The sequence below is a fragment of the Naumovozyma dairenensis genome, chromosome 6, assembly GCF_000227115.2.
Source record: "Naumovozyma dairenensis CBS 421 chromosome 6, complete genome".
Taxonomy (NCBI): domain Eukaryota; kingdom Fungi; phylum Ascomycota; class Saccharomycetes; order Saccharomycetales; family Saccharomycetaceae; genus Naumovozyma; species Naumovozyma dairenensis.
Genome location: NC_016484.1, coordinates 656,350 through 679,846, shown reverse-complemented (window position 1 = coordinate 679,846; position 23,497 = coordinate 656,350). Strand labels below are relative to the sequence as shown.

Here is a 23,497-nt window from a genome sequence, read left to right as displayed (position 1 = left end):
GTTATCAAGACTAGTTCCAAAATAAAGTTCATTAAATGCTGTTTCCTGAATGTCAGCTGAGGTGCATTTACAGCTTGATTTATTGCATCAAAGCTTTACAAACTATTTGCTTTATATCATTCTTAGCCTACGGCTTTTTGTTCCGGCTAAAAATTCAAGCAAGATTTTTCTAAGGAGGACCTCAATTTACTGAGTGTCATCTTGCAGGATCTACCAATATGAACTAACCAGGAATTCCAACCTTTCTTTTTTTTAAGGCCACTATAAGGCATAAAAAGGGAGAAGTAAATGAGCTATCCCTTATTAGGTCAGTTATTTGCTCCGAGGCTTTAGAATTAAAAGTCTCAATGAGTTGTCGGTGGTGGAATAAAGACTGTTCTGAAGAAATACTAAGTATGTACAAAAAACATAATTGGTTGACTAACATCTGAATTTTTTGAGAGACGAGAGCATATACATATGTAAGTATAATATAGTTTAATAATCGAGACCTCTCAGGTTGTTACAGTCTCTTCAATCTTTTTAATCTCTTCAGACTTTGAAGACTTTAGAGAGACGTGATATATTTTGTGACATCAGTTTCCCTGAAGGTAGTTGTTACCCTGTGCACTATGACCCCCTTTTTCTTTTGAAATTGATGTTTGGCTCGCGAAATTTTTAAAACCCTGGCTTTTAACCGTATGGGGCCATAAAAGCCAAAGAGTTCTGTGTCCGCTGCTGAGAATAATTTGTGGGGGCGGGGCCTGGAATAAGACCCTATTCTTATAACTATCTTTAACCTATATTAAAAATTTTTAGGACATAGTATTTTTTTAACCAAAATATTTTAACCCCCGAATTACAGAATTTTTTTCATTTTTCTTACAAAATCCTAAAAAAGTAAATAATTTACGAGTCTCCATTTTTTTCCTGGGCAGGAGCAACAAGCAACGAGAAGGTGGAGAAGAACAAGAAGAAGAATTGGAAGATCATAGGAACCTACTTATAATTTGCAACATAGTTACATATCCACTGTTTGATCCAATTCTCATCATCAACTGTTTCTTAATATCCTTTGATATAACTTTCATTTAATCTATTTACTCTGCTCTAACTGTTTGCCGGTCCTACGACTATCATAGCATCAAAATTCCCCTATTGTCTCTGCCATAAACATCAGACGAAGCTAACAATGGTATATACACCTATTCCAGTAACTACAAATACAGTCATCGTAAATCAACTTTCTGGAAGTAATTCAAGTAATAATAGTAACCACAACGGGAATACTCCAGCCCAAAGATCAAGGGGCTCTAGCTTTAACGCTTTATTGACATCCATAGGCATAAGACAACAACATCCAAACGAGCAACGTCTATCTGGGTCCACACCCTTCGCTTCAAATTTGAATAGTATAGAAAACCTGCCTGCCATCCAACAAGAACAACAAGAACACCAAGGCCACCAAGAGCAACAGCAACCAGATACTCGGCAAGATCCAAGAATTCAAATGCAAATACAATCACAAGCTCATTTAACTCATTCCAATCATTCAAGGTATCATCTGCCTATATCATTATCATTAACTGCTCTACCACAATCAAATGCCAATATCCAAGAGTCAAATAATAATATGGATCACGGTATTGATCAACCACAATTACAATCACAATCGCAATATAATACTGTGAACCCTCGTGCTACAAATACAATGGAATCATTCCCATCAAACACAGCTAGCAATAACGTTTCGAATACAAGCACCAATCCGTTCTTCCAAAATAGTGGTCATAACACGAATAGTAATAATAATAATAATAATAATAATCAACAACTAATTGATCCCAATATTGTCAACAGCACTAATCCTACTAATGAAAATAATAATGATAATAATATACTTAATTCAAAAAACTTACGTCATTTTGTCTACGGACCAGATCAAAAAAATGTAAAAGAAATATTATCATTAGATTTACCACCTGATACAACATTACCTGATTCCATTGACTCACAAACTTTACAAGAACGTAAAAATAAACGAGGTTTCTTCAGTATCAGATTGACTCCATTCATTGATACATCATCTACTTCCAATCAAGGTTTATTCTTTGATCCAGTAATTAGAACTGCAGGTCCCGGATCTCAATTAGTCATTGGAAGATACACTGAACGAGTGAGAGAAGCCATATCAAAGATCCCTGAACAATATCACCCTGTAGTGTTCAAGTCAAAAGTCGTATCAAGAACTCACGGTTGTTTTAAAGTGGATGAAATGGGGAATTGGTTCGTAAGAGATGTGAAGTCTTCAAGTGGAACCTTTTTAAATCATCAAAGATTATCTCCCGCATCAACCATGTCCAAAGATATTTTATTACATGATGGTGATATTATTCAATTAGGAATGGATTTTAGAGGTGGTACTGAAGAAATTTATCGTTGTGTTAGAATGAGAGTGGAATTAAATAGATCATGGAAATTAAGAGCTAATGCATTTAACAAGGAAGCATTACAACGAATAAAAAATTTACAAAAAATTATGATTCAAGATCCATCACAACAACAACAACAGGAGCAGGATCATGCAAATGAAGATGAAGATTGTTCCATTTGTTTATCAAAGATTAAAGCTTGCCAAGCTATTTTCATCTCACCTTGTGCTCATAGTTGGCATTTCCATTGTATTAGAAGATTGGTCATGTTAACTTATCCTCAATTCGTTTGTCCTAATTGTAGATCCGCATGTGATTTGGAAGCTTCACTAGAGAGTAGTGATGAAGAAAGTGAAAGTGAATTGGAAAGTGAAGGAGACCAAATTGTGGATATTCCAACTGCAAATTCCAATGCCAAGAATTGAGACATATATATTATTATCATTATTATCTTACATTATATAACCTTCTTTTTCTTATTCCTTTTTCTCCGTATAATTTTATTTAGAAAAAATTACTATTACTATTACCACTTGTTTTGCTTTCTCCACTTACCGTTATTATTTTTTTTATATTTCCTTCTCCCTTCTTTGTTATATTTTTTTTTTTTGTAGAATAGTTTTCTGTTTACAGTACGTATAGCATAATTTTATATAAGAATGTAAATTTTTTCCTTTCTTGTAAATAAATGAAATTCATTTAATCTAGACCATCTCGAATTCAAGGAATCTTAACAAGACATTTTGTAATTGTTCTTTTCCAAGTCCATACTTATAAATTTCATGATCACCTTCCACAATTTTCCATTCTTTAGTATTGGAAGATAATTTTGTCAAAGATCTTTGCCAATCACCCCATTGGGTTGATCTTCTAATCATTTCTTTAGAACTTACAACTGTAGTTTTCACATGTTTCAAATTCTTATTATTTTTAATAATCTCATTATAACTCAATATGGAACTAGTAACAGTTTCCAAATATTTCATTCTAAGGAATCTATTTTGATATTTCATTTCTCTTCCAAGAATTCTATCCATGGAACCATGATGTTTTAAAATCCATGATAATTGAAGATTTAAACCAAAACTATTCCAAAATCCTTTCCACCATAATTTCCATCCATTCCTTGTACCTAATTCTTTAGTAAATCTCCATTCTTTACGTTTCTTACCATTATGATTATCATTGTCATCATCGCGATTATTGTCGTCACCATCATCATCATCATGATCTGGATCAGGTAATAATCTGGAAATATAATTCTTCAATAATAAATCTTCATGCCAAGAATCGACCAAAATCATCCCATCACATAGATCTAAATTCTCAGCACACCAACTCCTGGAAAACAATCCACCATACCCAAATCCAACAGCCACAAATTTCATATCCGCACCCTCAAAATCCTTTGTATTTTCTTTAATAATGGAATTCAAAGCATGATTCAATGATTCAATTTGTAATGAAATAGAAGTAGGTGCCCCCATGGAATCACTAAATCCATATCCAGCCCTTTCATAAACACAATAAGAATCTATTCTATTTAATTGATACAATTCTTTAATCCAATCTGCTGATTCATACCATGTATCAAATCCACCATGTTCATACAATATGATTGGATGGGTTGTCTTCTTGTCGTTACTGTTTCCCTCGCCGCCGCTACCATGCAAGTTTTTCAAATGACACCTTATATGAATCTGTGTGTTGTTTGTAGGGTCAGTGAATTGGAATTCACTCCTAGCTGGTGCAGTACGATGAAGATCGATTGTGTATAATAATTGAGTTAAGGTTAATGAAATTAATGCGGCTAATAAGAACAATTTTATTATATTTCTTGTTGCTATTTGTAACCATTCATTTATTGTGTGTTTCGAAGTTATTGGCTGTCTCATTTCATCATTCCCGTCAATAGTGGTGGGTGCTTGTCTATTTAATTGTATTGCATATTTATGATTTTGCCAATCTAATGTGGCACCTAGTATAAATGTGAATATAGTCCATATATAGATTGCCTTGTCAGTGAATGATAGTCTGGATCTTGTGAATTTAATCAAGTATAGTAGTACCAAATTGAACCATGTTAAAGATGCTAGGATTATGTTTAGAGAATAATCTAATTGTGAATATAATTCAATGTCATTAAAGATGTAATTACACGAATTAGCAACCATAGATATTAAGAGTAATATTATGTTATTGAAACTCGTTAATTTATTATTAAATCTAAAATTGAAGAAGAAATCGGAAATTAATGAAATGATGAACCATATTGCTGACATGGACACAACAATAATCAAAAGAATTCTTGAGTTATGATAAAAATTTCTGTAATCTTTTTGAATTTCATATTGCCTTCTCATAGGTCCGTCTGAGGTGGTAGATTCTAAATCATTGCTATGTGGGTTTGTCGTAATAGCAGTAGTATTTGCAGCAGTACCATCAGTGGTAGTAGAGCCTATGGGAGTTCTATGAGAAGGTTTTGGTACAATAGTGGAAGAGTTCTCATTAGTATGATAATTTGTTTCTGTTTGGTTACTTAGTAATCTTTCTCTCTCTTCATTTTGTAACCCAGTCCCTTCATTTGTAGCAAATGTATTACCATCTGTTACTTCTTCTATTGGCCTTTCGAATGTGTCTATACCATCAGTATTTGACATTTTTCTGTAATGATAGCTTCAGATGTATGCCTTATTTTTTTTGAGAATTCCAGAATGCAAAAAAGATAACAGTGGTGACAAAGTATCAAAATCTGGGGGACTTTAACCACTTTATCTATATTTAACTGTCTTCTTTTCATCATATAACAACAATGATTTATTTATTTACTATCCTTATTATTCTTGTTCCTTCCTTTGTTTCCCCCTCATCTCCCTTTAAAAATGTTAATGGTAGCGCCGCCAGAAAGCTTTCTAATCTCCGGGTAACCTTTATTTCTGTAAAATTTTTTTTTTTTTTTGGAAAATACCAAAAAATTGAACAAGATCTTATACAATACAATAAGATACAATAAGATATGATAAGATATGGTATGATATGATAGTGAGGTATTCTTCAATTTTACGGCAGCGAATAGGTGGTGATATCTGGGAATAGCCTACAATTTTCGATAACAACATAAAATTATTGTAAACCACATAAAGATGTCTACGGAAAGTATAAAAGAACCCACTACGACAGCTAATCCAACAACAACAGCAACAACTGAAGATGTCGAACCAAAGGACGTTGATATGCTAGCCAACGAATCCCAATCACAAGAAGAAGAAGAAGAAGAGGAAGATGAACCTGATAGAGAAAAAATTAAAATATTACAACAAGGTGCATCCGAAGATGGATGTTCTGCATCTTTCCAAATACTACAAGAAGATCATACCCTAGGTAATGCCCTTCGTTATATTATAATGAAAAACCCTCAAGTGGAATTTTGTGGGTATTCTATACCTCATCCATCGGAAGAATTTTTAAATATTAGAATTCAAACTTATGGTGAAATTACAGCAGTGGAAGCATTACACAAAGGTTTACAAGATTTAATGGATCTATGTGATGTAGTAGAAGAAAAATTCACTCAAAAGATAAGAGATATGTAAAGAAATATAGCGCGAATTTCCCCCCTTTATCATGTTGCGAACATTTACTATAAGTCTTCATTCATAAACCATTACGTTAATATATATATATATATATATATATAATAATCATCTACACAAAATTATACGTTTTTAATCGACTAAACATTAATATTTCCTTTATGCACGTCCGAATATATACATCTACAACTGGTTTCATACAGTATCTTTCTCCTTTTCTGTCATTTTCCCTGTCACTTCGAAATTTGTCGATGCTCATCTCATCTCATCGCCAAACTTATTTTCCTTTTTTTTTTCGTTTGAAAATTTTTTCATTTCGTAATTTGCTGCGGCCATTTCTTCGTAAAGTGAAAAATTTCACCTTTGTGTCTTTTCGAAACTTATATAAAGACTTACATAAGATACTACTTCTCGAACTTCCTCCTCCCCCTGTTTTCTCTTTCCTTCATTGGTTCCAATGTTTTTTTAGTCTTTTGAAATTAAGAAAGACAAACAAAAACTAACCCGTCAATAATAATGTCATTCACTGGTGGTAGAGATCAACAATTCAACAGATCAAATTACAACTCTCGTGGGGGTGATTTCCGTGGTCAAAGATCATCTGATCAAAACTCCTACAACCATCAATCTAACGGTCGTGGTTACCAATCTGGTGGTCGTGGTGGTATGCGTGGGGGTTCCTCATTCAACGGTCCTCAAGAACTAATTAAACCAAATTGGGAACAAGAATTACCAAATTTACCAACTTTTGAAAAAAATTTCTACGTCGAACATGAAACTGTTAGAAATAGATCAGATGCTGAAGTTGCTGAATTCCGTAAGAAAAATGAAATGACTATTTCCGGTCATGATATCCCCAAACCAATTACTTCATTCGATGAAGCTGGGTTCCCTGATTACGTCTTAAAGGAAGTGAAAGCTGAAGGTTTTGATGCTCCAACTGGTATTCAATGTCAAGGTTGGCCAATGGCTCTTTCTGGTAGAGATATGATTGGTGTTGCTGCTACTGGTTCTGGTAAGACTTTATCTTATTGTTTGCCTGGTATTGTTCATATTAATGCTCAACCTTTATTGAGTCCAGGTGATGGTCCAATTGTTTTGGTTTTGGCTCCAACAAGAGAACTAGCTGTTCAAATTCAAAAGGAATGCTCTAAATTTGGTCATTCTTCTAGAATTAGAAACACTTGTGTCTATGGTGGTGTTCCTCGTGGTCAACAAATCAGAGATTTATCTAGAGGTTCTGAAATCGTTATTGCTACTCCAGGTAGATTGATTGATATGTTAGAAATCGGTAAAACTAACTTGAAAAGAGTTACGTATTTGGTCTTAGATGAAGCTGATAGAATGTTAGATATGGGGTTCGAACCTCAAATTAGAAAAATTGTTGACCAAATTAGACCTGATAGACAAACTTTAATGTGGTCCGCTACTTGGCCAAAGGAAGTTCAACAATTGGCTAGTGATTATTTGAATGATCCAATTCAAGTTCAAGTCGGTTCTTTGGAATTATCTGCTTCTCATAATATTGCCCAATTGGTTGAAGTTCTTTCTGAATTTGAAAAGAGAGACCGTTTATTGAAACATTTAGAAACCGCCTCTGAAGATAAAGAATCTAAGATTTTAATTTTTGCTTCTACAAAGAGAATGTGTGATGAGATTACTAAAATGTTAAGAGAAGATGGGTGGCCCGCTCTTGCCATTCATGGTGACAAAGATCAAAGAGAACGTGATTGGGTTTTAGGAGAATTTAGAGCTGGTAATTCTCCTATTATGGTTGCAACTGATGTTGCAGCTAGAGGTATCGGTATGTTACAATTATATTTTTTTTCTTACTAACTTTTTCTTTTTTCTACTGAAATGATTTTATTTCCAACAAAAACTATTAATAAGACACGACATTAATCCTTTAATACTAATAATTAATAATAACGATAACGCCTGTTACTAATGATTGATTGACGAAGAAACTACGAATAATTTTTTTTTTTTTGATTTTTTTTGATTTTTTGATTTTTTTTTTGATTTTTTTTGATTTTTTGATTTTTTTTTTGGATAAGTAAACAAATTTTGAGAAGGAACGACAAGTAACCAAGGAAACAGTATAACACAAGATGAAAAGAATATTAACTTCTAATTTTTTTAGGTTCAGTTGATTGTAACCATGAAAAAAATGCAGAAGTTTAGTTTGGAAAAAGAGAACTATTTTGTTTGCGCAAAACGGGAAGAGAGGAGAAGAGAAAAACGAGACACAACAAATTAATGATAAGGAGAAAATGGGAAGCTAAGTCATGGATCGCCCGATACGATATTAAATGACTTTACTTCTTTTTTTCTTTTAATGCACATTTGGGGGCAAGGATCTTTTTTTTCTTTTTTATGAACTTTCTTAAAAATATTGGGAATTCAATATATACCCTTTATTTCAAAGAACTTATGCAAGCAACTCTTTTTTAATTCATCTTTGTTTATATATTGTTTTTAAGTCTTTTGTTTACGTTTTTTTTAATACATGAAAACATATCTTCTAATTCAGTTTTAGAAGAAATGTATTGATTATTATTAATATACTTCTTTTTGTTTAATTGCAAAATATTTTAAACTTACGCGTAGGGATTTCCATATTCTTTTAAATTTCCATTCGTTTTGTCATTATCATATCTTGGAAAGGATTATTTACTCACCATTTCAATTGAAAAGAAAAAGTTACAAATTTTTTTTGAAGAATTATTTTACTAACAATTACTTTCTCCAAAACGTTTATTTTTTCGTTTCTTTATTAATATTATTATAGATGTCAAAGGTATTAACTTTGTTATTAACTATGATATGCCAGGTAACATTGAAGATTATGTTCATAGAATTGGTAGAACTGGTAGAGCAGGTGCCAAGGGTACTGCTATTTCTTTCTTCACTGAAGATAACAAGAGTTTAGGTGCTTCATTGATTTCCATTATGAGAGAAGCTAATCAAAACATTCCACCTGAATTATTGAAATATGATAGAAGAGCTCGTGGTCCACATCCAAGATATGGTGGTGGTGGATATGGTGGCCGTGGTGGCCGTGGTGGTTACGGTAGAGGTCGTGGCGGTTATGGTGGTGGTCGCGGTGGTAACGGTGGTGGTTACAACAACAGATCAAGAGATAGTGGTTGGCAAAGAAATGGTGGTGGTGGAGGTAACAGATGGTAATCAATTAAGTACCACTTTTGCATCCATTCTCCATCGTATTAATTTGTAAATTAGCCTATTCCAAACCCTGCTAGATAGATTTTGATAAACCATAAACCGTAAGAATTTTTGACCTGTATATTATACTTACTTATATTTATATAAGTATATTTTTCCCATCCCTTTAAGAAAAAATATTCGCTTTAATTTTCTATACACATTTCTTTGATCATTATGCAAAATGGAACGTTCCGTGTTGCCCTATATATACATTGACAGATTCAAAGACAATTATATTAAATTGATATATAAAGTTACAGGAACAGTATTATAAATGCTTGGCTTATTTGGTAGCCGAATAAATTAGATTGAGTAAATATGGTACATAACCAAAAGGTAAAAATAATAATGATAATATGTTTATAAATATGAAGTAGAAGGTTGAGTGAAATAGTGCGTAATAATTCTTATTCTCTAAGCTACTAAGTTTAATCGTTCAAATAGTAGTAAGCGATCGCCAGACAAATGCCACCGATCATACAAACAAGTAGACCACCATTTTCATCTGATTTCCTTGTAACTTCCACTTTAGGCACCACTTTAACAGGTTTACTAGCTTTATCTAGATCACCGATGTACATTTTCTTTAGTATTTTCAAAGCATCATCGGAATGACCAATATCTTCGAAATTTTCAGTAGCATCTGTACCGGCTAATTCGAAGATAATCTCTTCACCACCTGGATGTTCATCTAAGAATTTGGACACGTCATAGACTTTACCTTCAATGACAATCCAAGTGTCATCTGGGGAGTTATGTTTAGCAATTTCTTCGTAAGTGTAAATTTGAGACATGTTTTTTCCAGGTATTACTGTGTTGTTGTTGCTGTTTCGCTATAGAGGTGCTCGACTGTGTTAATAATTGGAGAGGTAAAGAGAACGGAACTCGAGACAGACAATGAATGAAGTTGCGAAAACTACTTATATATATATATATATAAATGGCTCGAGGGACGGAAAGTTTCACGTAACACAAGCGCAAGAAAGCTGTCGTTAAATTTCGTTTACGTTCGCTTACTGTTTTTATGTCATATCGGATTATTATCATTAATTCTGAAATTATTTTTTACATGGACCGACAAAAACATGCATTAGGGTTCTTCTGAGTGGTGAAGGAAAGTAACTCCCGAATGAACAACAGATACTTCTGAAACATCGGTCTCTATTGTTTCTAAGAGGGGCGTATTGTTATCCTTTATCCGTTGGTATTTAACGGATCATTTCTGCTTTATCAACCGACAAGTCCGAGCTACAAAAGTTAGGCCACACTTTAGGGTACATACCTTTCATTTCCAAATAAGACCTGGTTTTTATTCTTCAGGGTTCAATTCGTTTATAGCAGTAATTTACATTTTATAATATTTTTCAGTATAGTCTATATATATATATATATAGCTATTCTATAGTTCCGATAAGGATTTACCATTTGAATTCAATGCCGCTTTCAACTAATTTGGCTACTCTTTCTTCATGCTTCTTCTTGGCCTTTTCCTTTAGCTGCTCAGAGCTCTTTTTCACCTTCATATCATTGAATGCTCTCTTCTTATATTGGTATAATTTTTCAATCTTGGTACCCTTCGGTAAAAGACGTACTTGTAATAGATGGCCCATCAATAGATAATTATTCATGGTATCTTCCGCAACCTTTGCATCATCTTTACTTGTGAATTCAATGAACCCATAATGTCTCGAGTTCCCAGTCTTTTTATTTCTGGCCAATCTAACTTCTTTCAAATTACCGAATTGGGAGAAATATTTACTCAATTCCTTTTCATGGAACCCATGTGGTAATCTACTCACATATATGATACTAGAATAATCAGCAAGTGCATTCTTCTTCTTATTACTATTATTATCTTGTTCCTTCTTTTTTGGATCTAACTTCTTTATCTTATGTTTCGTGGTCTCGCTATCACTTTGTGCATCGGATAGACCGTCAATTTCGTCATCAATATCTTTGTTCGCTTCTTCATCTTCTCTTTCATCAGATGAAGATACAACGTGGATATTTTCTTCTTGTTGTTGTTCTTGAATATTTTCTTCCTTTGGAGATGATGTATCTTTGATAGATTTTCCTTTCTTTATCACTGATTTAACCATTACGTTTATTGTTGTATAATTATGCCACTGAGAATATTGATACAACTTTGGATTTCTACCAATGAATTCTATATCGAACCGATCCCTTTGATAATATCATACATAGCATTGAACTTTATTATCAATTATTGTCACTATGGTTTTGCGATGAGATGAGTTGAGTTTCCATTTTTCTTCTGAAATTTTTTCTACGCGGAAAATTTTTAAAGATCATTTTTCACGTCAAAAAAAGGCGTCACAGTCGTATCGGAGACTGAGAAATGTCAGAAAATAATACACCCATATATATATATATATATATAAGAAAAATATTCCTAGATGTATATTCTTAATCTTTTATTTGTTGGTATGAGACATATACCCAAAAATGCATAGTTGCTATCACCATTAATCGGCCATTGTTGCAGCTACCTTTGCACCCTTTTCTGCTGCAATAGCTGCATCTGCTGCTAACCTGATTTTGATATCTTCATCAGAAGCTTCTCTGAATCCCTTCTGGAAACTCCAATTCATTTCAGCGCCTTTACTCAAATATGAAGTATTACCATTCATGGTAATCTTCCACCCAGCTCCAGTTGCTTCATACTTATCCAAGGAACAACTCGGATTGTTAAGGATCTTACCAGAATCATCTAATGTATCTCTAACACTGGAAAACCCTAATAGGTTCATCCCCAATGCAGCCTTTGTAGCAGCATGAGTGAAAAACATAACTCTCTCCACATCTGGGAACTTTTTTTCTGCTTCCATAAAAAAATTAGACAAGAATTCTTTACATCTGTTAAAAATATCTTCTTCAGTTTCACCATGACGGCTTGGCATGCTACAATTTTCCCAACCATCATCAGCATCAGTGTCATCACTGATCAATCCAGGAAATAATTCCTTTAAAGTTCCCACATCAGCAGGGTACGGGATAGTGGCTCTTTCCACTCTAAACCATTCACCAAGACCACGATCAACACACAATGGTAAATCCAAAGCCATTTTGGTTGGCTGAGCTGTTTGTAAACAACGATAAAATGGTGATGATATGATCAATTGTGGCTTTAATGATGGATCAATCTTCGTCTTCATATATTCACCTAGTTCCTTGGCTTGATCGAGACCATGTTGGGCCAAGGGTACGTCATTTTCAATCCCTGTTGGAGGGTCTGGATAGGGACCTTTTAGTACCCAATTTGATCTATAACCGTGCCTTGCGACATAAATTACTTTGATTGCCATGTTCGTGTATAGGATACTGTTTGAAATTGTTCTGGTAGTAGTGGTATATTATCATGGTATTGAAAGACATTTTCTTACTTATTGTAAAAATTTGAGCTCTCTCTATATATATACTCTTCTCCCTCCCTCTACTTACGCATTTATTCTGAAGAAACATATTTTGAAGGGGTTAAGGTTACGTGATGAAAAAATAAATGTGTCAAAAAGTGTCAAGAAAAGGTAAACATAAGTCTTCAGGAAAAATTGAAAACAACTCGGCTTCCGGAAGGAAGACATTCCAATTGATGAACGTTTTAGAATGAACGCACGAGGCCTGTATATTCAAATTAATGCCAAATGATATGATGCAATTGTTGACGTTTTCATTTACGAAAAATTATTCTATCTCTATTTCTATATAATGCGTATGTAATGAGTCTCTCTATAAAACAAAAATGTGGGTTCTTTTCTATCCATGCTATTTTTGTTTGGGGGATAAAGGTTTCCATTTATGTATGGGTAAATTTTCTAATGATTCTTTCTCTACTGGGACCGCAGGAGGTTTCTTCTTTTTCTTTTGTATATTAGAGTTTCCTGACTGTTTTAACTTATCTTGGTTATTAGTACTCGTGATACTCGTGACATTGGTCATTTCAATTGGGCTAAATGATTTCTTAATGGAAGAAGAGGAATCATCATCATCATCATCCTCAGAAAGTAATTCGATTGTATCTTTGAAACTACTGTTAATAGAATTTGTCGTTTTTAAATCGTCGGTGGCAGGTGGTAGGGTTTCTTTGGATCCAACACTATTACTAGATTTTCGATCGTTCTCAACCAACAGTGTATCTGTAATCGATGTGAAAATTTTTGGTTTCCTCGGAACAGGAGGCCGCTGTATTGACACTGATTCAAAAGATAATTTTGATGGCTCTATAGATTTCTTATTAGATACGATTAAAGTATCTGTTTGTTCTTCAATTGAGCGCTTAATATTCTCCTCTTTTTCTTCCTTGAATTCCTTTTTTGAATTTTCAACCGTAGCTATATTTTTACTAACGTCTATATCTTTCTTGACTTGTACTCTTGGTGGTGGAGGAATAGGTGGATTCATTGAATTTACCCTACTGGACGGCGTCCTTGAAGGAATTAGTGGCACAGATCTGAATGAAAGTGATGAAGAATCTCTTGAAATAGGTGGAGCAGGTATCTTTCTCTTTGGAAGTAATGGCGGTGGAGTTTTCGCAATAGTTTTCTCTATATCTACTGGAAGTGTTAAATTACCATCAAATTTTGGTGCTACTGCAACAGGATTAATATATTTTCCTGGTTCAAAATGAATTAAATCTCTATCGTCATCACCATCATCATCATCGTTATCATAATCCTCCTCCGTATCAGAAAAATCAATTGTTTCATCGGGATGGTCTCTTTGATACTCTAGGTATAATTTTTCTGTTATATTTGCTTTTGAAACTTCATCAACGATTTCAATTTTGGCTCTATAAGCAGCATAAACTGGACGATGATCACTAATCATTAATTGAGATGCTGAATAAGCTAATGGTGACAAGTTATCTCCCTTATAAACGATTCTATCTGTCCATGATGGGGTCCTTGCTTTTTCTGAAGAATCATAGTTATTAGTTCCAAAATCATACTTGTAAGTTGGTCTGAATTGTACAGTTGGTTCGGAAAATCCTTGAAATATGACATTTGAATTAATTTCTTTAGTTAGTTGATCATATTCTAATAATCTTTCAATGTATCCATCATTTTCAGTGTACAATTCCTTTCGAACTTGTTCATTGCTTAATGTAATTCTATAATTCAAATCTCCTAACCAAAATATTGAAGAATGATTTGAAATCTTCCTAGAGTTTGCAAAAGTTATGTTTTTCATAATAGAAAAATAATCATTTCTACGGTCTTCAATATTATTAACACCAGCAGATAAATGAACATTAACGAAACAGAATGACGTATTTCCGTATTCAAATCTAATGGCAACTGCACCTTTATTCCCTGTCATACCACGGAACCCGGTTTTCTTAGTGGACCCCTCGACTTTTTTAATTTGATTAATCTTATCTGATTTCACGAAAAATAAAATCAATAAAGAGGACATTTGTTCCACTCTCAACAAAATATATTTTTCATTTTCATCATCAACGTATTGATTCAAACAATCCTTTACAGTTGTTTCCCAAAATGAGCTTTTCGTATAATCAGCATTTAATATTGAACCTGCAGTTAATTCAATAACTTCTTGGAATCCCAATACTACCATATCAGGTTTAAATTTATCACCAATGGGGAATAACCAATTTGAAATATCAAGAGATTTATTTGAAGACATCCCATTGACGTTAAATGTTCCAATCAATATATTAGCTGATGAAAAAGATGTGAAATTATCAGCCATGGAAATTAGTTTCGAATTGATGAATTCATTCATTGGGTTAAATAATTGGACGGGATATTGATCAGGTAATCTTCCAAGAAGCAAATCTATATTTTGTTGTGTCTTTTTATCACTGAAATTATTAATGTACATTCTACTAACTGATTTTGTTGCGTCTGATAATGCACCAGCTAATGACATTTTCCCCTTTCTCGAAAATGAAGATTTTAATGCGTTTGTACCTGTATATATTTGTGAGATTTGATCACCGTTATCTGCCCATAATGTGTTTAATTTAATTGCAAAATCTTGATCATCTATAAACCTCATATTGTTATTATTATTCATTAGTTTGAAATCCGTTAGGAAAACTTTGAAATTAGCAAATGAGATCGTTTGTTCAATTAAGTTAGTTCTATCTAGACAATCCAAACAATTTATTCTGAAAACACCTACTTGTTTTGAAATAATTCTATCTTCTTTGACATCGTATGAAAAATAACCGTTGGTCAAGATGGATTCATTAATTAGGGGCAGTATTCTCTTAACACTTGAGAATCCGTCTTGTGCAGTTTCCTTATGGAAATTAAATTCAGTTAAAAACACATTTTCATCCAAACGCAATTCATTTGAATTTATTAAATGATGTTTATAAGCTTTAGATAATTTCAATTCATTTGATTTAGTCTTTGAAAGTAAATTAATGATATGTACGGGACCATATTTTTCGATCAATTGTATGAAATGGTTATCAAAAATAGGTTGAGTTGCATCCACTGATCTTGTAATTTGAATTTTCCTTGAATTATTAATGAGTGAAGTGTCTTGTTCCCAAAAGATTGGGATACTTCCTCTTATTTGAGTAAATGAATAACAATATTGTGAAGAATACATTATGAATTCTGTTTCTACGAAATTGGATACGTTACCGTCATCATCTATACCACGGGAATTAAATCTTGTACCGGCTCTTTTCCAACTTTGTTTTGAAATGATTGTTAGGGCAATTTTCAAATGGTTAATGTATGATATGAAAGTCTTTGCGAATCCGCGAATTACTGATGTTAAGAATCCTTCATTGTTTAGTATTTTTTTATGGTTTACGTTTAGATGATTTTTATAATTCATGATTTCATTCATCATGAATGAATTCCACATGAATGCTTCATTCATGTTTGAATTTGTATCATTATCTTTATCTTCATCACCAATGCCTCCTTTGGTTTTATTGTTAAGGTATCTATTTTGCAGCGTGGTTGTTAAATCGAAATTAGAACTATAATAAAAGGAACCATTTGACAACAGTTTTTTCAAATCATGACACGGATGCCTTTGTTGTGGATCACCAATATCTTTATCAATCTGTGAAGAAGAGGATGAAGATGATAATGAATGATCATAATAATCCAAGGCACCCAATTCCATGAAATCCCAAGTAGAATCATTCAGACAAACGAAATCTACAGAGAGTATTTTATTAATAGTTTCGTTTGGGATTGGTTGTGCTAATTTGGAACTTCCAGTGATTAAACCAATGAAGATGAAATTGTTAATTTCAATTAATCCAATAAACCCATGGATCGTATGACGGAGCAATCGTTTATAGTTTCTATCATTTAATATGGATGCTTTCGTGACTAGTTCTATGGAACAATATGGGATATTTCCGTCATTATTATTGTTATTATTATTGTTGTCATTCTTAGACGGTATATTTAATGATTTGAATACCAGAGCATATGATTTTGATACTAATGAGATTTTCCTTTCATTGTCAGCCACAGACAAGAGTATAATCATTTGCAATATCTGATTAAATGAAATAAGTGGGTAGATGAATAAAATAAAATGGACGAACTAGATACAAGATTGAAATGGATTGAAAAACACCAGATATAACTGTGTAATCTGTGAGTATCTGTATATATTTTTGTTAATTTATTCTTTTGTCTGATCATCTTTTTTGACCAAGATCTGGTAATAACTAACAATAGGAGACGGTTAAGATCCTCGCCATAGTGAGAAAGGTTTGTTGAAGAGAGAAAGCCAACGGCGCGTATTGACAGTTGTAGTCTATACTATAATACTATAATACTATAATACTATATACTATATATTGGATATAAAAATATTTAATGAGCGCAGTTGGATTTCAGAAACTATCATAGCGAAGGAAATAGAGTCCTTGGCGATGAAGGTGGGTAGATCCAGTTTGATGTTGCCTAGTTGCAACGAGAAGATACCTTTGGCAATGATCGGGACAAGTTGTTTGTTGAAAGCGGTTACTATGGTATTACATGACACGATTGAATGAAGCAATTTTGGATGGTTAGTTATATGTGCATGGGCCGCATTATCAAATAAGATATGATTCTTATATTTGGTAGAAGAAGATCTGGAGCCTATATTGTGGTAGCTAGGGAAGTTAGGAACTATTTCAGAAGGTGAAGGAATCGCTGAGGGATCTGAAGTGTGTTTGTTCATGTTCTGCAATATGTTGTACCTCATGAGCACCTGGTTTTGGAGCCTTTGATAAAGCGTTGGAGCAATTCTGTTTTAATTTATTTTGAGGGTCTCTACAACATGTGTTATGTTGATTGGATTGATTCCTGTTGGAATGCTGGTAATTACGACGCTTGGAGAATTGTTTGAAATTACGATGGGGTTTGGTATTGTTGATGAATTGTGGACGTTTAGGTGTGTTGAACCTAGTATGAGACTTGTCTTGATTCCATTGTGGTTTAGGAGAAGAATAACCGGTTTGGTTGATGTTTGGTAGTTTATGTGGTAAGGTGTCGGCCGGGTATGACCTCTGGGCATGAGCAGTGGAAGTATTGAGCATGAAACGGAACAGTTGAATGGAGAGTTATAGACTAAAACACAGAAGCAACGAAGTTTCAGATAAGTTATATATGATGCACAGTATTAATGGGAACACATCATCGTATAGATAGAAATATCTGATGGCGTGCAACGGATTACTGTATTCCATAATAGCTATTGTAGAAACGTGTCTTAGACACAAAATATAATTTCAAGGGATAATTATTACTTTAAGGAAATCCATCAGGGGGTCGAGATATAGATTAGAGAAATAACACTATTCGAGAAACATATAAAAAGGAGGACAGTTTATATTTTTTATATACTATTTCCTTTCCGTTCTATTATTATTATTATATAGTTCATACATAGAAAACAACAATCTTTTGCAAGTAAAATAACTGCATATTCAGCTATCTTTTACTAATATACCATGTCTTCTAACAATAATAACACTGACGCTAACACCAAAACGCCGTCACCGACGCTCCTTTGGGTTTATCTCAAAACTTATAGTCTAAACATAATGCGGAAACTTTCTACGCCGAAGCGTCTTCTTCTCTGTCTCAATACTAAAATACGATAATACTATATCCATACTACGTATATACTATATACTAATAGTATACTATAATTACCCCTATATAGTCCCACTTGTACGATGTCTACGTAATCAGGAAGTGTCAGCGACGTAGATGTTGAACGGTGGTATACGTCGTTGATGGAGACCGAACTCCGCAAAGATTCCATTCCACTCTAACTCCTTCTGGTTCTTCTCTGAGCTAGTAAGCACTACTAATCTTAGAAATTCACCGTTATCTTCCTCGTTCAAGGCTTCACTATATTTTAGGAAGTATTTCTTTTTTTTGTTATAAGTATGGTTTTGGTTATATATATTCTGTGTCCCAATAAAGAATAAATACACTATCAAACTCTCAAATAACAAATAAGAGTATGAAGAGATAAAAACACTTATTGGAAAACCACCGACCTGTCTATAAGTGGGGAAAAAGGTCGACAATTACAATTGAAATTTTCTTTCGCTTGTTTTTTAAAAATATTCCCACTACATTTTTTTTGCTTTTGGAAAACCCTTTTCGAAGTAGTTGAATGCTTTGAACCTCAATATGGTGAATTTAAAGTACGCTTCTGTTGTTGTTTTTGGTTTTCTTTGTTTTGTGTTGCGCGGGAACGTATTGAAGCACTCGATTCAATTGCATATAGTTTTATTTATCCTCCTAATAAGTGCTCTCTGGTTCAATTCTGCTCCAAAAATATACCAAAGATAATAAAAGAATATCATTTTTATCGGACAGTCAAGTCCTGACACCACTATCAACTTTGTATTTATTTTGCTTATGTATGGATGCTGTCAGAAAAGATTGTATGACGCCGAAATGAAAATCTCGGAGAACTAAAGAACGGTAGTCACTAAAATACAAAACTCCGGTTTCTTCAAACTTCAGAAAACAAAAATTTAAGATGCTAGCGCCCTCACACCATCCACAAATCCCGAATGAGGTAATCGAACACAAAGGGATCAAAAACAGAACAAAAACTACTCCACTCCATTGTATGTGAGACGGCTTGGAATTAGCATTTTTTTCCTTATCAGTTTACTTTTGATATATTATTATACATTCTTTTAATTTTAAGAAATAGAAGCTATTAAGGTGTAATAAAATTCTAAATAGAGAGATAGAGTCAGAGTCTAATGGTAGTCTTTTCGATCCCCGCCACTTTATTGTTTTATTAAAACTAATATATAATATATATTCTCCTATAAAAGCAGATTATTCTCTTTAATTCTTATAATAGAAGTTAATAATTTTTAAAGTGAAAACACACATATACACATATACGCATATATATATATATATATATATATATAACTCTATACACTTTTTTCTTCCTCCTTGCTTTCTCCTTGTTGTTGTTGTTGTTCAGCATCATCGGTATTATTATTATCCATTGTATTATGAACCAACTTTTTCAAAAGTTTATTTTCCATTTCTAAATTACTAATTTTATCTTGTAAAGATAAAGCTAATTGATTTAATTCATTCAATGAGTCTTCCAATTGTTTTTCTTTATTTTTTTTCAATTCATTAGATTTCTTCCTCGTCACGTTTATTATCGTTGGTTCACTTTTAGTTTTCTTCATTTCCCTAGTATTATTGTTATCAATTTCACTTTTTTCCTTTTCTTATCTTGAAACGGTACCATTGTATTTTGTTCAGTAATACGAGCGACATTTGTAGCAGGAATAGGTACCGGAGGAGTAGGCACCGCAGGATGAGTGAATGTGTTTCCATTTGATAATAAGTTCAATAATAAATGAGCATTCCTTGAGGTAGCACCTTCATCGTCGTCATTCGTCGTTGTAGTCGTAGTTGTAGAATTACTATTCCTATTTTCTTTCGAATTGGTATGCACAAAAGAGGATGAGAATGAAGAGGAAGGGGAAAGGGAAGGTGAAGATGAATTATTATTATGTTTTAATTTTTGTTGTTCATTGTAAGCTATTATTACAGAGATTGCGTCTATTTGATCTGGTTTAAACCCTGAATTACGTAATGAATTATATGCACCTGGCGGTATTTTAATACGGGGATGTAAGCTTGCTAAAGTGGCTGTAGGTATTTTTGAATAGTCGGGCATTTCAATATTATTATTCACCGTTTGCTGTTGCTGTTGGTAATTATTATTGGTTGAATCATGGGTAAAAGAAGTTGGTATCACATATGGTGAATTAGGTATGGTTTCATTATGTTGAGATCTTGAAGAATAATTTTCAGTATCATTACTATTATTATTAAGGCTATTGTTCCTACTGTTATTAGTATTTGTATCCATAATCGGAGAATGTAACTGTGATTGCGATTGCGATTGCGATGGTGATTGCGATGGTGACGGTGATTGGAATGGTATTATTACATTATTCAATGGAGAAGCATTAGTTGGATGATACCTTTGATATAGAGTATCCATATTAGTTGAGTTATTTGTTGTAGTTGTAGTTGGAGTTGTAGTTATCATGGAATCATCATCTACTTCAAAATTAGTGAACCCGCCATGATTGCTATTACTATTTGACGGACTGTTGATATGTTGTGATGATTCATTTGTATTCATATTCATATTATTATTATTATTATTATTTCTCTTTGAAGAGAACCTTAATTTAGATTGTTCATATTGTGATTTTAAGAAGTTATTTTTCCTTTGAGTCAAAAAATGTGATTTCTTCTTTTTCCCATCGATTTGCTGCGTATCATTACTAGTGTTATCATTATTGAACGTTGTATGAAGAGATGATTCGATATCATCATGTTCTTTATCATCATCACCATCGTTAGCATCGTCATCATCATTTCTCGGTGGTTTATCTTCATCTGGGAATATGAATGATTCATCAGCGAATGCACTTAATTCTACAGCTAATTGTTCATCTAAGCCAAAGGAGTTCATATTATTCATGATCATAGTATTGCTACTGAAGGAACCTATTATATCATTATTAGTGTTGTTGTTGTTGTTGTTGTTATTCAATTGGTTTGGATGGCTATTATTGTTGTTGTTAGACTCACCTAGGATCCATGAGTCTAAATTACCGAAATCTTGTTCTAAGGAGGGTAGTATATTATCTACATACGCTAGTTGTTCCAATAGTATACTTGGTGTAATATTACTGTCAAAGCCATCGGTGTTGCTGATATTAGTAGTATTATTATTATTATTCGATAATAAATTTGAGCCGCCTATAGTATTGCCATCGGTCGAAGAACTGGTAGGTGTTGGTACAATATTCGTGCTATTGTTATGTGGAATATTATCTGACCCGAACAGGTTTGCAAATTCTTGCTTATAAGAATTTGCTATATTCTTATCTTTATCAGTATCACGTGTGCTAATACTGTCCATTTCTTTTTTTTGGTGGCTGTGAGATACGTGTTGTAGTTTTTTTGCTTCTGTAATCAATATTTAATTTGCTGTATTATTATTAGCCACAGTTTTTTGTTTTTCTTTCTGGTAATGTTATAAAAAGACGGTGATGCTTGTTCTTTCAGCAAGGAAAGTTCGTGATACAACAAATGATGTCCTCGGAATGAGATGATATTGTTATAATGATAGTGTACTGTTTCTTACACTCGTTTTAGATTGTAAACATCAAGTCTTCAAAATGCAAGAGGTTGCCATAGTTTACCAAATATAATGGCAAAAACTGTGTTGTGTAGTACGTAGAGTAGTTGACTAATATTGAAACGTCGAAAACGTGAAAAAAATTGTGAAAAAGAAAAAGAGAAAGTATCTGCGATGGACCTGACGGGTATGGGTGTCTGGGTTGCACTATACCAAACGTTCAACTCCGGAAAGTTGAGCTGATCTTTATAGTCTGACAGGACTATAAAAGTCAGATCAACCTACTATGTTAGCTGTCTTTGTTTACCTTAGACAAATACATGTCAGAAGTCTTGTCAATAACAAAAAAAAAATAAGTCATGTTAAAGAGGGAAAATGTTAAGTATGAGTGGCGGTGGAGCTCACTCACTCGATTCACACACAATTCAGAATAGTTGACTGATACCTTACCAATCTTAGAACCTTAAGATATTCATCTTATTCTCGTTTTATGCTTATTATATAAAAATTAAGTAACGTATATATATATATATATATATATTGTTAATGGAGGGCAGTAAAATACCAAAAAGAAATAAAGTACCTCTAGCAATGTTATTATATTGGTCGATTAGACTATTCCATCAGATATGTTTGAACCCCAATGGAAGCTTCTTTACAATTAATATGATGAAAGCAGTCCTCATCTACATCAGATCATGAAAAGAACAATAGAAAGAGGAACAGTAGAAGCTTCCAGTATTGGAAATCACCAAATAACTACGTACTATAAAAAATTCTTAGCAAATCGACTTGATATTGACGGGAATGACGCGTTCAGATTGTTTACGCGTGCTGCTTCAAGATGACGCGTAAACTATTTTATCTCGAATAAAGTAAATTCGAAGAACAAGATCTATCTTCATTTCATTCTTGAAGAACTAAAAACAAAATAATAATAAACCTTCTTGCTCTCCCAAATTTAATAATATCTGGAAAAGCTCACCAACCCGCTATTTTACTTACATACTTCCTTACACTAATCTCAATTCACAAACTTATTATAAGCTTCGTTAAAAAAAGGCATGAGTTCTACCAGCAAAAACAAATTGGAAATTCTTAAAAAACTTAAGGCAAAACGTAAAGGGTTATCAATCAGTGATGATGAATTAGAAGATCAAGAAGATGATACCAAATTATATGATATCATAGATGAAAAGGAATATAGAAAAAGACAACGTCAAAAATTATTACAAGATGATTTCGTTGTAGATGATGACGGTGACGGTTATGTTGATCGTGGTGTCGATGATGAAAATTGGAATTCAAGATCGAATAAACATTATGATGATGATGACAATAATGATGACGGGGATGTTGATGGGGATGCAAATATGAAGAAACTGAAATATAACAAGAATAAAATTAGTGATATGTTACGTGCACAACATTACAAAAAAAAACATTTCAAGTAAATTATCATCCATTACTAATACCACGAATTTCAGTAAGAAATCTATTGCTATTGATGATTTCGATGATATTTTAGGTGAGTTTGATGCAGGTGACATTGAAAAACCAAAGCTAAATTAATACCAAAGAAACTTCCAT

General features: G+C 33.1%; 10 protein-coding genes across 10 annotated transcripts; 3 read left to right on the top strand and 7 right to left on the bottom strand.

The window, feature by feature from the left end:
* Positions 1 to 1,171: 1,171 nt before the first annotated feature.
* DMA2 (ubiquitin-conjugating protein DMA2) lies at positions 1,172 to 2,836 on the top strand (the record flags this gene model as incomplete). Its single annotated transcript, XM_003670790.1, has 1 exon — positions 1,172 to 2,836. The coding sequence occupies one exon, from the start codon at positions 1,172 to 1,174 to the stop codon at positions 2,834 to 2,836; it is 1,665 nt and encodes a 554-aa protein (XP_003670838.1).
* A 279-nt stretch (positions 2,837 to 3,115) lies between these two features.
* On the bottom strand, positions 3,116 to 5,071 carry NDAI0F02760 (uncharacterized protein; the record flags this gene model as incomplete). The annotated part of the gene is made up of 1 exon (XM_003670789.1): positions 3,116 to 5,071. The coding sequence occupies one exon, from the start codon at positions 5,069 to 5,071 to the stop codon at positions 3,116 to 3,118; it is 1,956 nt and encodes a 651-aa protein (XP_003670837.1).
* Positions 5,072 to 5,554: 483 nt separating this feature from the next.
* Positions 5,555 to 6,004, top strand: RPC19 (DNA-directed RNA polymerase core subunit RPC19; the record flags this gene model as incomplete). The annotated part of the gene is made up of 1 exon (XM_003670788.1): positions 5,555 to 6,004. One exon carries the CDS (start codon positions 5,555 to 5,557, stop codon positions 6,002 to 6,004), a length of 450 nt encoding a protein of 149 aa, XP_003670836.1.
* Positions 6,005 to 6,520: 516 nt separating this feature from the next.
* DBP2 (DEAD-box ATP-dependent RNA helicase DBP2) lies at positions 6,521 to 9,193 on the top strand (the record flags this gene model as incomplete). The annotated part of the gene is made up of 2 exons (XM_003670787.1): positions 6,521 to 7,808; positions 8,796 to 9,193. 2 exons carry the CDS (start codon positions 6,521 to 6,523, stop codon positions 9,191 to 9,193), a joined length of 1,686 nt encoding a protein of 561 aa, XP_003670835.1.
* A 467-nt stretch (positions 9,194 to 9,660) lies between these two features.
* CYB5 (Cyb5p) lies at positions 9,661 to 10,026 on the bottom strand (the record flags this gene model as incomplete). Its single annotated transcript, XM_003670786.1, has 1 exon — positions 9,661 to 10,026. One exon carries the CDS (start codon positions 10,024 to 10,026, stop codon positions 9,661 to 9,663), a length of 366 nt encoding a protein of 121 aa, XP_003670834.1.
* Positions 10,027 to 10,650: 624 nt separating this feature from the next.
* NOP15 (rRNA-binding ribosome biosynthesis protein NOP15) lies at positions 10,651 to 11,331 on the bottom strand (the record flags this gene model as incomplete). Its single annotated transcript, XM_003670785.1, has 1 exon — positions 10,651 to 11,331. The coding sequence occupies one exon, from the start codon at positions 11,329 to 11,331 to the stop codon at positions 10,651 to 10,653; it is 681 nt and encodes a 226-aa protein (XP_003670833.1).
* Positions 11,332 to 11,718: 387 nt separating this feature from the next.
* Positions 11,719 to 12,558, bottom strand: NDAI0F02710 (uncharacterized protein; the record flags this gene model as incomplete). The annotated part of the gene is made up of 1 exon (XM_003670784.1): positions 11,719 to 12,558. The coding sequence occupies one exon, from the start codon at positions 12,556 to 12,558 to the stop codon at positions 11,719 to 11,721; it is 840 nt and encodes a 279-aa protein (XP_003670832.1).
* A 457-nt stretch (positions 12,559 to 13,015) lies between these two features.
* NDAI0F02700 (uncharacterized protein) lies at positions 13,016 to 16,741 on the bottom strand (the record flags this gene model as incomplete). The annotated part of the gene is made up of 1 exon (XM_003670783.1): positions 13,016 to 16,741. The coding sequence occupies one exon, from the start codon at positions 16,739 to 16,741 to the stop codon at positions 13,016 to 13,018; it is 3,726 nt and encodes a 1,241-aa protein (XP_003670831.1).
* Positions 16,742 to 17,378: 637 nt separating this feature from the next.
* Positions 17,379 to 17,783, bottom strand: NDAI0F02690 (uncharacterized protein; the record flags this gene model as incomplete). The annotated part of the gene is made up of 1 exon (XM_003670782.1): positions 17,379 to 17,783. The coding sequence occupies one exon, from the start codon at positions 17,781 to 17,783 to the stop codon at positions 17,379 to 17,381; it is 405 nt and encodes a 134-aa protein (XP_003670830.1).
* Positions 17,784 to 19,924: 2,141 nt separating this feature from the next.
* On the bottom strand, positions 19,925 to 21,688 carry NDAI0F02680 (uncharacterized protein; the record flags this gene model as incomplete). Its single annotated transcript, XM_003670781.1, has 1 exon — positions 19,925 to 21,688. The coding sequence occupies one exon, from the start codon at positions 21,686 to 21,688 to the stop codon at positions 19,925 to 19,927; it is 1,764 nt and encodes a 587-aa protein (XP_003670829.1).
* Between the last annotated feature and the right edge of the window lie 1,809 nt (positions 21,689 to 23,497).